Below are 15,636 nucleotides of genomic sequence, written 5' to 3' on the forward strand. Positions count from 1 at the left end.
TCTGAGCAGTGAGCAGAAGACACTTTCTTTTTTTTTTTTTTGCGGTACGCGGTCCTCTCACTGTTGTGGCCTTTCCGCCTTTCCCGTTGCGGAGCACAGGCTCTGGACGCGCAGGCTCAGCGGCCATGGCTCACGGGCCCAGCCACTCCGCAGCATGTGGGATCTTCCTGGACCGGGGCACGAACCCGTGTCCCCTGCATCGTCAGGCGGACTCTCAACCACTGCGCCACCAGGGAAGCCCGACACTTTCATTTTGAGGAAGGTGGTTGGGGTTTGGCTTAAATAAAATAAATAAAAATCAGCACACATACTCCCGAAAGGCAACCATTTACACCCTTAAGCATGTTGAGATTTTACATGTTGTGTCATGTTAAGGATGGATTGAAAAACTGTCATGGTTTGCCTGTGGTTTCCTAGAACGTGGGACTTTCAGCACTAAAAGCAGGAAGGAGTAGAGCAAGGAGATATAGGTCTTCATCGTTCTTGAACTTGGATGAAGACACGATGAACTCTGGATTATTTTTAAAACACTAACTTCGTTTATAAGTTTCTATTATAGGTATAGAGACTATTAAAACAATCTGTGTACTCACCATCAGGCTGAAGACATAGAATATTACCAATACTGTTCCTCTCTCCCCTCCCTGACGTCTCCTCCTCCCATCCATCTGCCTGGTTAACTGCTCACCAGAGTGCCGGTTTGTTTTGCCTGCTTTCAAATGTCATGTACTTGCCGTCATACTCCGATGTTTCCTTCTGCACTGTCTGTCATATTTAATGTTATGTTTTTGATTCTTAACCATTGTTGCCTTACATTTTTTGAACTCAATGTGAAAAAGGATGGGAACTCTTAAAATTTTCTTTTCCCCTCCCATTCAATTATACAGTCCAGAGTGGAGAGAGTGATGGATGGAACAAAGTTAGACTGGGCCACGGCAGAAGCTCTTGCCCTAGGCTCATTACTTGCTGAAGGTAAGACGTTTCTGTGTAGCTGCACAGCAGGTAGGGGGTGCTTTATATGACATTTCTTATATGTGACGCCTGCAGTTTTGAGTTACAACTACCTTGTATTGTTTTTATTGACTAGAGAGGTTCTCAAATGTGTTAACGTTTCTTACCTGAAAACATTATTTAATCTTGGTATGTCATGTTGACAATCTTCATCAGCGAACAGACTGTGGAAACAAAGGACTCAGTGCTGGATGTATTGGAAAGGCATTTTCCTTTAAAAATTGTAGGACAAATGATGACTCTTTATTTTTAATTACACTACGGAGTTTTGAATATAGGACAGGTGTTTTTTTTCCTGCGGTACGCGGGCCTCTCACTGTTGCGGCCTCTCCCATTGCGGGAGCACAGGCTCCGGACACGCAGGCTCAGCGGCCATGGCTCACAGGCCCAGCTGCTCCGCGGCATGTGGGATCTTCCCAGACTGGGGCACGAACCCGCGTCCCCTGCATCGGCAGGTGGACTGTCAACCACTGCGCCACCAGGGAAGCCCAGGACAGGTATATTTTAAGAAGGATAATCTATTGTCCTAAGGACAGTTCTCAGGATGAGCCGATGTATAAGAATTCAGGGTCACCAGGCCTTATTATTACTTAGGTTATTCATGGGAATCTGGATTTTTTTCTTTTCCTTCTTGCTTGCTTTAAGGTTTTAACGTCCGTCTGAGTGGCCAAGATGTTGGCCGTGGAACTTTTAGCCAGAGGCACGCAATGGTTGTTTGCCAGAAGACCGATGACACCTATATCCCCCTGAACCATATGGACCCTAATCAAAAGGGGTTTCTAGAGGTAGGCTGTTTTATTATCTAGTATAAACCTCAGGTGCTGGTGATTATAGCTACAGGCTTCTTAGACCAACTAGAAACAGATGTCAGAAACTTTGGGTTCAGTCCTTTTTGAAATAAAGCGATGCCGACTGGGTAGACAATGCCAGTCTATGCACTTGGAGTGGAAGTAACAGACTAGCGAGTAGACTAGAGCTGTTTTACTCTGGCTACTTATCTGTAATCATGTAAATGTCAAATGGGTGTTCATTTTGTCAATCCAAAATTGATTATATAACCTGCTCGTTGCTGAATTCATTAAAGTGAGTCGAAGATGTGGATAATAAACCAACATTTCTTGCCAACTTAAAAAAAAACCCACTGACTTAAGGTTACTTTATTCCCTAGGGTTTAGCGGGCTTGATGAATGTATCCATTGCCATGTATTTCTCTGTGCCAGTTGCTGCGTTAGATTCATTAGAGTCAAGAGCAGGGCCTGGGTCTTTTCATTTTTGTTTCTCCAACAACTAGCATAGTGCCTGGCACATGGAGTTTATGAAATTATCCTTTAAGGAACAATTAGCGGTGCGTCATCTTTTTTCCTACTCTAGCCATTTGAGAGTATTGGGTTCACTGATACTCGATTTTTTTTTTAATAAATTATTTTATTTATTTATTTTTGGCTGTGTTGGGTCTTTGTTGCTGCGTGCAGGCTTTCTCTAGTTGTGGTGAGGGGTGTCTACTCTTCGTTGTGGTACGCGGGCTTCTCTTTGCGGTGGCTTCTCTTGTTGCGGAGCACGGGCTCTAGGCGCACAGGCTTCAGTAGTTGTGGCACATGGGCTCAGTAGTTGTGGCTCACGGGCTCTAGAGCGCAGGCTCAGTAGTTGTGGCCCACAGGCTTAGTTGCTTCGCTGCATGTGGGATCTTCCCGGACCAGGGCTTGAACCCGTGTCCCCAGCATTGGCAGGCGGATTCTTAACTCCTGTGCCACCAGGGAAGCCGAATACTCAATATTTTTTTAAAAAATTCACTTTGTCAAAAGCAAGCTTCCAGGACAATTACTTAAAGGACATGCAACTCATCTTTTCTTTAAGTTAGTCTAAAATCCCCTCCTTGATCAGTATCAGATTGGTGACCCAGATACTGAAACATTTTGTATTTTCTCCACCCAGTGTCTTTTATTGATTTGTGATTTGATATATAGTATCAGTTAATTTTGAATATTGCTATTTAGAAAGCCCCAAGTAAACATCTCACATCTGTTATGGAGATACTGCCAAAGATTTTATTTATTACCTAACACTTTGTCCTTTATATGAAGACCCTAGGGGGGACTCCTGCTTGATCTTGGTATTGAGAGTAGTTGTAGTTCCCTGAGCAGTGGCTCGTCTTTATTGTGTGTACATCGAAAATTCTGCAACCAGTCAACCTTCCCTTATCAATAATGGCTTCTGGGAAGGGGTAGAGGCCATGGCAGCCTCAAGAAAGTACGTTACCAGGTTGTATGTTTTCCCCAACTCTGTTGGGTGTGTCAATCTATTTATTTTCTTTCTGCCCACCTACTTTTTTTTTTTTTTGGCTGCACAGCGCAGCATGTGGGATCTTAGTTCCCCGACCAGGGATTGAACCCATGCCCCCTGCAAAAGAAGCATGGTGTCCTAACCACAGGACCACCAGGGACTTCCCTGTCCACTTACATTTAAACTCATTTTGTGTATTATCTATATTTACAGGCTATCTTAAATAATTTTTGGAATAAATGAAAGCATTAATAGATTCAACAAATTAATGTAGATAAGGGTATACAAGTATATGAAGTACAATAGATGCATAGGAGAAGGGGCAGCTGGGTGACTTGGGAATTAAAAGGAAGAGCTTTAGAGAGGATGCCAGATTTGAGCTGGGACTTGAGGGACATTTGGAACTGCCTAGTCTAGTAAATGTAAGGAGAACATTCTAGATGGACACCGTAGTGCATACATAAGCTGTGAAGTAAGAGGCCCTGACCTCATGCTCAGGGAACTACATATAGCCTTCATGTGACTGGAGTTTAAGCTGCAAAGTGGATACAGAAGTAAAAGAAGAGACGGGCCAGTCAGGACTACCCACGTTGTGAAAGACTTTGAGTGTTATGTAGAAGAGAGACCATGGGGGAGTTTTGAACAGGCGATCAGATTTCCATGTTAGAAACAGCGCTCCTGATGATACTTTGGAAGCCTGAGCTGAAGAAGGGTGAGACTTAGGACAGTTTCTAAGGAGGCTTCTCAGTCATCTAGGCAGGAAATCCTGGAGCTGTGAATTAGGGCAATAGCAGTGCAGAGGGGAGATGGGGCCAAGAGCTGAGAACCAGTCAGAAAACAACAGCCATCAGACTCAGTGGTAGGTGTAGGGAGTGAAGAAGACCAGTACTGGTCACCTCCTAGCTCCCTGACTAGGACAGCTGGCATATGATGATGGCATTTACCCAAATAAAGAGCAAAGGAGAGGAACAGGTGTGGTAAGGAAAGATGATGGACTAAGTTTTGGGCATTAAACTTTGACATAGATATTTCAGGTAGTTAGATATGTATGTCTGGAGTTAATGACGGAATCTGGTCTTGGATGTCTGTTTGGAAGTCATCAGGGTGCAGGAGTGTTTGAAACCACAGGGGTGGGAGAATCTCTCTGAGAGAGAGCAGAATGAGAACAGATAGGGTCCCGGGAAAAACAACTTTTAAAGGGCTGGCAGAGGAAGCATGTTCCCACAAGAGCATCCAGAAAGGCAGGAGGAGAACTTAGAGTCCCTGTGTCATTGAACTTAAGGAGGGAGGAATCTGAAAAGAGGAAGAATAACATGGCCGTTCGATTTAGCAACTGGAAGGTCAAGGTTGACCTCCTCTAGAGCTATTTCTGTGGGGTGGGGAGAGCAGAAGCTAGATTTTACTAGTTGAAGGGTAGACAGGGGTTCAGGAGGTAGAGACAACTAGATTAGATAATTCTTTCTAGAATCCTGACTGTTACAGGAAGCAGGAGCTAGAGAGCACTGGCCAGGGGAATATTCCTTGTTTTTTGTTTTTAATTTATTTTTTTGGCCGCACTGTGCGGCATGCAGTATCTTAGTTCCCCGACCAGGGATCGAACCCGTGCCCCCTGCATTGGGAGCACAGAGTCTTAACCACTGGACCCCCAGGGAAGTCCTTTCTTGTTTTATTTTTAAGCTTTTGATTGTTCATTTGCCAAGAGGAGAAAGCCAATGAGGAGAGGTTCAGAAAAAAGGAGTTTGTTGATGAGCCGAGTGAAGAAGCAGAAAAAAGGTATGGATTAGAGTATGAGTGGGTGTGTCAGCCTTGGGTAGGAAGGGAGATGGGGAATGAGGTGAAGACGCAGAGGTGCAAGTAAAGCACTCAGTTCAAATCCTGTTGACAACAGACGCATGGATCTGAGAAATACAGTGTACCTTTTCAAGTTAATGTCTTATAAAGATCATAATTGAAATCAAATAGAAATCAGGAAAGGTAAACTATGCATAATCCCACCATACTAATACATTTTCTGTTTTCATTTTTTGTTGTCATTGAGTACTTATCCATATAAATCATGCCTTTTTATGGTTGTAATCATAGTAGAGATGAAATTTTTTTCCAGAGTTTTTTTTTATTAAAAGCTTTATTGAGATAAAACTCAATAGAATTCAACGTTTCAATGTGTACATTTAAGTGGTTTTCAGTGTATGCAGCGGTGCAACCATCACCACTATCTAATTTTAGAACATTTTCATCACCCCTAAAAGAAACCCACACTTATTAGCAGTCACACCCCATTCCTTCCTTCCCTCAGCCCCTGAAAACCACTAATCTGCTTTCTGTTTACATTGATTTATCTATTTTGGCCTTTTTATATAAGCAGACTCATAAATATGTGGCTTCTTATGACTGGCTTCTTTCACTTAGCATTGTGTTTTCAAGGTCCATCCATGTTGTAGCATGTGTCAGTATTTTATCCCTTTTTGTTGCCAAGTACTATTCTATAAATATGTAACTTAAGGACTTCCCTGGTGATCCAGTGGTTAGGACTCCGTGCTGCCACTGCAGGGCACGTGGGTTTGATCCCTGGTTGGGGAAGATCCCATATGCCTCACAGCATGGCCAAAAAAAAAAAAAAAAAGTAACTTAAAAAAATTTTTTTAGAAAAATGTTGAAACAAACACAAAATTACAAAAAAGTTGGATGTATAATGCAAAAGGAACTTTTTCTCATTCTGAGACATTTGAGCCATCCAGATGGAAACATCAGGTTGCCAGCCTGATGCCCTACATGTGTATTTCCTACAAACTAGGTCATTCTCCTACATTACCCCAATGCAACCATCCAAGTCAGGAAGTTAACACTGAGACATGAAGACATCTGGTCCACAATCCCAGTTCAGAGTTGTGCTGCCTTGAACTGTCACATCTCTTTAGCCTCTTCAGAGATGTAATTTTATGTTCTGCTTTTTTAATCTTAACATATGGTGATGATTCTTTTGCTTTATCATGCAAACAGGATATTAGAATAATGGATTCTGAAAGGTAGGCCTTTTTCAAGTAACTTTCCCCCCCTTTGTTTGTTTGTTTGTTTTTAATTAATTTTTATTGGAGTATGGTTGCTTTACAATGTTGTGTTAGCCGCCACTGCACAAGAAAATGAATCAGCCATACACATACAGATATCCCCTACCTTTTGGACTTCCCTCCCATTTAAGTTACCACAGTGCATTAGGTAGAGTTCCCTGTGCTATGCAGTATGTTCTCATTAGTTGTCTATTTTATACATAGTATCAATAATGTATATATGTCAATCCAAGTCTCCCAATTCCTCCCTCTCCACCTGTTTCCCCCCTTGGTATCCATACATTTGTTCTCTATGTCTATGTCTCTATTTCTACTTTGCAAATAAGATCATCTATACCATTTTTCTAGATTTTAAAAAATATTTATTTATTTATTTTTGACTGCATCAGGTCTTAGTTGCAGCACATGGGCTCTTTGTTACAGCACGCAGACTTCTCTGTAGTTGTGGAGTGTGGGCTCTGGAGCGCAGGCTCAGTAGTTGCAGCACGAGGGCTTAGTTGCCCCATGGCATGTGGGATCTTAGTTCTCCGACTAGGGATCGAACCCACGTCCCCTGCATTGGAAGGCAGATTTTTAACCACTGGACCACCAGGGAAGTCCCTCCCCCCACTTTGTTTTGTGACATTTTTAAAAAAGCTCTTATGACACCATTTTACTCTCAGCTTCAAAGGTGGGGCATCTGAGAAGTTAATTTTGCTTCTCCTTCAAGAAAATCTTTAATGCCCATATTCCAACCTTTCGTATGTCTTCCTCTGTTTGCCCCAACTTTTCCCATACACATCACTCATGGAGAGCAGGAGATGTCCTCTCTCAAAGGGATGCGGGGATGAATGAAAGCACAGCTGCCCTCACGACCCTCCTCCCTTTTGAGCAGTTGGTGCCAATATGATGCTTTACTTTAACTGATTCACATCCCATTTTCCCTGCACGACAGTTCTGTTCGCTTCCTTTGCCCTAGGTCAGCAACAGCCCACTGTCGGAAGAGGCCGTCTTGGGATTTGAGTATGGGATGAGCATCGAAAGCCCTAACCTACTGCCCCTCTGGGAGGCTCAGTTTGGCGATTTCTTCAACGGTGCCCAGATCATCTTTGACACGTTCATCTCTGGAGGTTGGTGTTGGCCTATGGGTGTGTAGTGGACGTGTGGCACCAGCCTCACGGGGACAAATGACAGAAAAGGGGCCATAACTGCTTATGAGACTCCTGTGTACCACGGCATCCCCCCACTCCGAGAGTTGGGAGCCTGTTCTGTCATCCACTGGGGCATGGCAGCTATCAGGCAGTTAAATAAGTTGCTAGGAAGAGCATGTAAGTCCTCTGTCAGCAGGAGGGCTGTGTCTCCTGGGGAATGTGCTTGGCTGTAGTGAATGGTGCAATGGAAATGATTTTGGGGGGTCCAGCAAAAAACTAACATGTTCTCACCGCCCAGTCGCCCCGGGCTGTCCTGCACCTGCGTCGTAGTGTTCTTACTCTCACTGCTGCTTTGCAGGTGAGGCCAAGTGGCTCCTCCAGAGCGGCATCGTGGTCCTCCTTCCTCACGGGTACGACGGGGCTGGACCAGAGCACTCATCTTGTCGAACAGAGCGTTTCTTGCAGGTATATCCACTGCCTTCTGGATTCCACGAAATGTTTCCCTGCTTTCTAGGTGCTTTGAAATAGAACTGCCTCCTGCAAATACCTAATGTGAACCTTGGACTATAAGACATTGTAGTATTTGAATGAAACAGATTTAATGCAATGTCAATCAATATTCCTTGGAAACGTGATGCCTCAAGCATGTTAGTATCATGGTTTTACGGCAATGAAAGTGCTTCTTCTTCTTCTTTTTTTTTTTTAGTATTTATTTATTTAGGCTGTGCCGGGAGTTAGTTGCAGCATGCGGGATTTTTAGTTGCAGCATGCGGGATTTTTAGTTGCAGCATGCGGGATCTTTAGTTGTGGCATGTGGGCTCAGTTGTGGCATGTGTGCGGGATCTAGTTCCCCGACCAGGGATGGAACCTGGGCCCCCTGAATTGGGAGTGTGGTGTCTTACCCACTGGACCACTCAGGGAAGTCCCTGAAAGTGCTTCTTATGCGGCAAATATCAGTAGTTTCTGAGTCAAGCTGATCATCGGAGTCATCTAGGGGCTTTTTATAAACAGAGATACAGTGACCAACCCCAGATCTAAGTAGTGATAGTATTTTTATAAAATGATTTGTGACCATTAAAAAATGTTAAACAATAGCCCAGAAATTACCATTGTTATCTTTTGGTAAGAATCATTACCAGTGCCTCTTTATGCATATTTCTAATATTTTATTATGAAAAATTTCAAACATACAGAAAAGTTGAAAAAACTTTACAGAGAGTATTCATATGCCCACTTGCTACATTCTACCATTAATATTTTATTATATTTGTTTTATCATGTATCTATTCATCGCCATCCCTCTGTCTATCCATAAATCCATATAATTTTTGGATGCATTTGAAAGTAAATGGAGACATCAGTACACATCACCCTAAGTACATGAATGTCATTAATTATCTTAGCATACAGGCGGATAAAATATACAGAAAGGTGATATATTAGTAGATAGGTAGATAGAACAGTAGCTAGATAAATGGATATAACTGGTTGGTTGGTAGATAATGACAGAGAAATCATTTCATAAAAATTAGATTACAGAAATAAATTGGAGGTAAATTAAAGAACTAGCTGTGAAATACAAAACTACAGTTTTTCAAAGAAATATAGGAATGAGCATGCAAGGGATGCAGTTTGGGAGTCATCAGTTTCTAGATGATATTTAAAGTCATGAGACTGGATGAAATTATCAAAAGAATGAGTACAGTTAGAGAACAGAAGTTGCCCCCCAACTGAGCCCTGGGATAGACCAGCAGTTAGAGGCTGCAGGGAAGGAGAACACGGGAGGCCAAGAAGGAGCAACCAGTGAGGCTGGAGGAAGGTCCTAGAAAGCAAGTGAAGGATACATGTTAAGAAGGAGGACGTATCAAGGCCAATCAGGATAGGACTGAGAATTAGCCATTGGATTTAGCAATAAAGGGTTCATCTGGTGGTCGGTAACTGCAGTTTGTTTAGGTGGAGGTATTAGGAGTATATGGAAGGAGGAAAGTTTAACTCTTTTGAAAAGTTTTGCTGCAAATAGAACAAGGAAGTGGGAAATTTGCACCAAGAGGGGTTCTTTTTGGTTTTTTTTCCTTTTTTTTTGCTGTACGCGGGCCTCTCACTGTTGTGGCCTCTCCCGTTGCGGAGCACAGGCTCCGGACGCGCAGGCTCAGTGGCCATGGCTCACGGGCCCAGCCACTCCGTGGCATATGGGATCTTTGCAGACCGGGGCACGAACCCGTGTCCCCTGCATCGTCAGGCGGACTCTCAACCACTGCACCACCAGGGAAGCCCTTGCTTTTGTTTTAAAGATAGGAGAAATAACAGCATGTTTGTATGCTGATAGGAATGATCCAGTAGAGAAGAAAATATTGACATAGGAGAGAGAGTAGAATGACTGGAGTGATGGCCTTGAGAGGGCAGGATGGGCTGGTGTCCACTGCACTAAGGGATTGGATCAGCTCTAGACAGCAGCATGGCAGGTTCCTCTATGTTAATAACCAGGAGGCAAAGAATATAATGCAGATGATAGGACATGGTAGGTGTTGTGGTGAAGGTCTGAGGAGATACTCTTGGGTCATTAGCCGAGAGTGGTGATGCAGGAGGAGACCCTGGGTTGCAGCTGTGAAATAGTCGTCTGGAAGAGGAGAATGAGTGAATTAGGGAAATAGAAGGTAATAGTCTAAGAGCATTGACGACCCACTTAAGATTCTTGGTCAAGATTTTAAAGTGAGATCCATCCGTGTGATTGTGTTTTCTCTAGCTTCATTCCCTGCATAGGTGCAGAAATGGGACAGATGGAAAGTTGAGATTACCTCGGCTCGTGGTTTGGAGTGAAAAAATGTCAAGGGAGTTAAGGGTGTATGCAAAAGAATGATTATAATGATTGACTATGGAATGTAGCTTAACTAAGGAGGAGGGAGGAGATGTGAAGGGTGAAGGCCAGTGGAAAGGTGATAGGATCAATATGTTGGTGGTATTGATGAGGCTGAAGGATTGATGGAGTCAAAGTGTTAAAGGGAATTGAGCTAGAAAGGTAGGAAGTGGTGGTCAGAGTGGAATGGATAAAGTAGAGCTTATGGAGAGATCCCTGTCACTGAAACCAGGATGTAGCCATGGAAATGGGTTGTTGAGGTAGGATGGAGGACAGAGTGATTGGAGGACAGAAGTTCAAGGAACCAAGTTGCCAGGGTTTTGAAAGGAGCATCTACATATGCATTAAAATTACCAAGTCCATGTTAATAATTTTCTCAAACCTACTTCATAGGATTACTGTGAGGCATAAAGGGTCAATATATGTAAATGCTTAGAACAGTAATCGACATTTATATGTTTGCTGTTTACTATTTTTATTATTATCGTTTCCTGTGCTTGCACTGGGATTACCTCAAGCTCTTTGTGTACACTACTAATTTTATTTTTAGCCCTGCAAAAGAATTAATATAGCGATATGTAAAGTGAAGTGTTTGCTGTTTATATAAGCACTTGCTTACTTCATCTTCTTTCGCTGTGATTATCTCAAGCTCTTTGTTCATGCCATTTCTTTTTTTTTTTTTTTTTTTTTTTTTTTTTTTTTTGGCGGACGCAGGCCTCTCACTGCTGTGGCCTCCCCCGCCGCGGAGACAGGCTCCGCATGCGCAGGCCCAGTGGCCACGGCCCACAGGCCCAGCCGGGGCACGAACCCCCGTCCCCTGCATCGGCAGGCGGACTCTCAACCACTGCGCCACCAGCGAAGCCCCCTGCCATTTCTTTTTCGTCCTGTCTGTTCTGCTTCTTGATGTTTCTTATTTATTTATTAGATTTGTAACTAGTAGAGTTTGGTTCTCACTTGGTTTTCTTGGCATTGCACTCACCTTTCTTATCCAATTCTACTGTGTTATCTTTAAGACTATCTGCCCTTTAAAACATGGTTGTTTTTTAAAATTGTGGTAAGAACACTTAACATGAGACCTACCCTCTTAACAGATTTTTAAGCGTGCATTGCAATACTGTTGACTGTAGCTACTACGTTGTACAGCAGATCTCTGGAACTTATTCATCTTACATGACTGAAACCTTATACCCCTTGACTAGCAACTCTCCATTTCCCCTTCCCCACCCCTGGCAACCACTGCTCTGCTTTCTGCTTCTATGAGTTTGACTATTTTAGATTGTTCATATAACTGGAATTGTGCAGTATCTGTATTTCACTTAGCATAATGTCCTCAAAGCTCATCTGTGTTACTGCAAATCGCAGGATTTCCTTCCTTGAATAGGCTGAGTAATATTACATATATAGATAAATATACCTATGTACCACATACCACATTTCCTCTATCCATTCATCCATAGATGAACATTTAGGTTGTTTCCACATCTTGGCTATCATGAGTAGTGTTGCAATGAACATGGGAGTGCTAATACCTCTTTGAGATCCTGATTTCAGTTCTTTTGGTTAAATACTCAGAAGTGGGATTTCTGGATCATACAGTAATTCCGTTTTTAATTTTTTGATGAGCCTCCATGCTGTTTTCTGTAGTGACTATACCAATTTACTTGCCTACCAACAGTGTACAAGGCCTCCCTTTTCTCCACATCCTTGCCAATACTTATGTCTTTTGTTAAAATTGGCTGCCTTTTGCCTGCTATGTTCCTTTCTTTTTGTCCCCCACCGCTTATACAAAGTTATAAGGGGCTGTATAATATTTATATTGTTGCTATATCATTTTATTTCATCTTGTCTTTGATTATTTAGGGCGATTCTTCAAAAACCTTATAGTTTCCCTGAGAGGGTGTGGGTGAATTCCCCTTAATTTTCCTTCCCATTTGGTACCAATTTACCTTCTTAGAGCAACAGTTGAGAATAGTCTCCAGTACATGAAGCCTGAGGACATGGTGTGGGAGGACATAGCTCTGCTGGACAGAGGGTTTTTCTTGCTAAATTCCGGTGTCCCTTCTGAGATTCAATAGCTAAGCCCATACAAGGGTCCACTCCCTGGTCAGGGCTGTGTTTCACTTCCGTGGGCCTCTCTTTCCTTGGCATGTCCTGGCCCTGGAAGTGGCAAGCCTGGCAGCCCCATCTGCCTCCACTGAATTCTGCAGGGGCTTCAGCCCTAGATTTTGCCCTTTTTCCGCCAGGGTGCCATTCACACCCTGTCACCAAATTGGAGGAGCCCAGTAAAAATCTCAGGATATTGTCAACTCACTTACTTTCCTCTGTACTGCTTCTTTTTTTTTTTTTTTTTTTTTTTTTTTTTTTTTGGCAGTACGCGGGCCTCTCACTGTTGTGGCCTCTCCCGTTGCTGAGCACAGGCTCTGGACGCGCATGCTCAGTGGCCATGGCTCACGGGCCCAGCCGCTCCGCGGCATGTGGGATCTTCCTGGACTGGGACATGAACCCGTGTCCCCTGCATCGGCAGGCGGACTCTCAACCACTGCGCCACCAGGGAAGCCCTGTACTACTTCTTGATCAGGGTTAGGAGACATGCCTCAAGTTTCTGTCCCAGCAGGATCTTCTGAGATTTCATTCCTTGCCCTCAATTTTTCAACCTCGTTAGCTGCTCTCGTTCTTGTCTCTAAAACAAACTATACTTACATTTACTCCATCAGGAGAGTGAGGTTCGGATAGTGTATCCTTCCAACATCTTCACTCCACAGTCATCAGCATCTGTATTTTTCAAAAAGTCTCCTCCAGGTGCTTCTTTTTTTTTTAATTTTAATTTTTTTTGGTCATGCCACACGGCTTGTGGGATCTTAGTTCCCTGACCAGGGATAGAACTCGGGCCCTTGGCGGTGAAAGCTCCAAGTCCCAACCACTGGACCACCAGGGAAGTCCCCACCTCCACATGCTTCCTGCAGTCAGCTATGTTTGGAAAGAACCACATTAAAACACACAGACTTGGCCGATGGGGAGCCATCAGGCTTCTCCTCTGGTGAATTCTTCACAGGTCATAAATTTACCTTCTGGTCTTTTTCTATAATGAAGAGACACATCTCTTCTCCTGCTCATCGAGAGCCCCGTGTCCCCCTTAGGGTAGCCTGTGCCCTTAGGATGGAGTGAGGTCACCCGACTGTCTGCCCTTCCTCTCACTTCCCTCCCAGATGTGTGACAGCATGGAGGAGGGCGTGGACGGGGATACCGTGAACATGTGCGTGGCTCACCCCTCCACGCCCGCCCAGTACTTTCACCTGCTACGGAGACAGATGGTCCGGAACTTCAGGAAGCCCCTCATCCTTGCTTCTCCGAAGATGTTGCTCAGACTCCCTGTAAGTAGAAAAAGCTGGTTATTAGTCTTTTTCCTCCTGTCATTTTTTTCCCCCTGCGTTGTCATCTCTTTTCTGTACCTGATTGTAGATGCAAAGGACAGAAGCATCTCTTTGGTTTTAGTTGGCCATGCTGCTTTGTCTCTCCCTTTTTCTCTTTTTTTAACCTTTCAAGAATAACTAGAACTCTAAGTCGCTCTCAGTTTCATTGTCATGAAGGACAGGCATAGCAAATATTATAACCCTGGCATCCCAGTCTGAGCAGAAATAATCTTTCAGGAAAAGTTTCAAAGTCCAAATGGTCTCACCACTGCTATGTTGATAGTTGCAAGTTGGGAATTGAAAATACTTTGATGAAAATGAGTGGTTTTATTCATTGACTTTTATTTAGACTTTTTCTGTTAAATGATTTATCACTGGTAGACTCCATTTCAAACATGGTAACAATATAGCTTATCACTACCTGGCTTTACAAGAGTATATTTTCTCTTGGTTTACTGGAACTAAGTGTTAAGCGCACATGTTTTTTAAATCACACAAATATGCTAGTTTTCAAGTGGCAGAGTTCAAGATAAGAAACACTGCTAAGATATATTTATCCCACCTGCTATAATTTTTTTCAGTTTTGTATGAGAGTCTGAATTAGGATTAACATTGGAAAAACCTCTGCATTTATTTGGATGCCACTGCTGAGGTGAACTAAGTCGTTTAGGACTTGGCTGTTTGAGATGATCTTGTGCTTCTCACAAAGGTTAGAGAACGTGTATTTGGAAGTGAGGGGTGTTGAGGGAAGCTGCCAGTGATTTGCCTTCACCGGTTGCCTTTTTTGGGGTTTCTAGCATTTGGAGGGGAGTAAGGTGACCTTAGTTCTCACAGTCGGTCAAGGGTACTTGAGTGATCCCAGAGTGAGCACCCCCTTAAATTTTGCTCTCCAGGCCCCTCACCTGTCTCACCCCAGCCTCAGGGGTCAATAATGAGGAAATGCACTTCAAGTTCTTTCACCAATGGCTGAAAGTTCATTTGTTTGGTCTGCTTATTCTCTCTGTGAACAACCTTATGAATTTTGAGATGGTTTCATGAGCATCATGGGACATTCCAGACAAACAAATTCAGTCCCTTTACACTATCTTTCTGATGGGGCTATCTTGACACCGATATTTTGAAACAGCAATGTGAAAGGAGCCAAGTCAAAATGTAAAGCTACTATAATTTTGCTCTGGGTCTTAGTTGCGGCATGTGGGGTCTAGTTCCCTGACCAGGGATCGAACCCGCACCCCCGGCATTGGAAGGCAGAGTCTTAACCACTGGAACACCAGGGAAGTCCTGATCTGGGATTCTTGAACCCAACTTTCATTGTATCCCTAACATTGTCACCTGCTCTCTCAATCATAACTAAAGGAGTGCAATGATATTAAATATAATGCATGTATATTATTAGGTATTGAGTGAACTATTAGAAGTTTTGTTGAGAATTTCTTTCCCTGTTTGAAACTGAAAATGAGTTCATTTTCTGGCCCTAATTCTCCACCCCTCTCCCCAAGTCTAATATACAACTTATTAAATAAGTGAAGCCTTCCTTGGGGAGCTTAAAAAATATCAACAGCTATCTTATAGACTTTCAAGTGAAAAATTACTCTTATTAAGTAGTCAAATATTTTCATTAAACATGTAAGTCCTTTTGTTAATGGAAAGTCAGTACAACCAGTATTGAACTCTGATTTCTTCCTGAAAATTGGATTATTGGTACAAGTGATCTAGCAGAATATAAATAGCCAGCCTTCTCTATCCATGGCCCACTCAGAGATGACTTGCCATGTAGCAAACATGACTCAGGGGTACAGGGAGTTTGTCAAGTGGTACCAAAATCCCACCCCAGTTTCCCACCTAACTCTGAACTCTGAACTCTGAACCTTTTGATTCCTGCT

The 15,636-nt window shown here is 43.1% G+C and overlaps 1 protein-coding gene across 1 annotated transcript in view; it reads left to right on the plus strand.

Annotated features, from left to right (window-relative positions):
- DHTKD1 (dehydrogenase E1 and transketolase domain containing 1) overlaps positions 1-15,636 on the plus strand; it is a 51,800-nt gene that overhangs the window by 31,470 nt on the left and 4,694 nt on the right. Inside the window, exons 9-13 of the mRNA XM_007452575.1 lie at positions 888-972; positions 1,657-1,796; positions 7,318-7,468; positions 7,848-7,954; positions 13,550-13,714. Of these exons, the coding sequence (XP_007452637.1) occupies positions 888-972; positions 1,657-1,796; positions 7,318-7,468; positions 7,848-7,954; positions 13,550-13,714 (648 nt within the window). The remainder of the gene's footprint in view (positions 1-887; positions 973-1,656; positions 1,797-7,317; positions 7,469-7,847; positions 7,955-13,549; positions 13,715-15,636) is intronic.

Source organism: Lipotes vexillifer, unplaced genomic scaffold (genome assembly GCF_000442215.2).
Source record: "Lipotes vexillifer unplaced genomic scaffold, Lipotes_vexillifer_v1.1 scaffold628, whole genome shotgun sequence".
Lineage (NCBI taxonomy): Eukaryota > Metazoa > Chordata > Mammalia > Artiodactyla > Lipotidae > Lipotes > Lipotes vexillifer.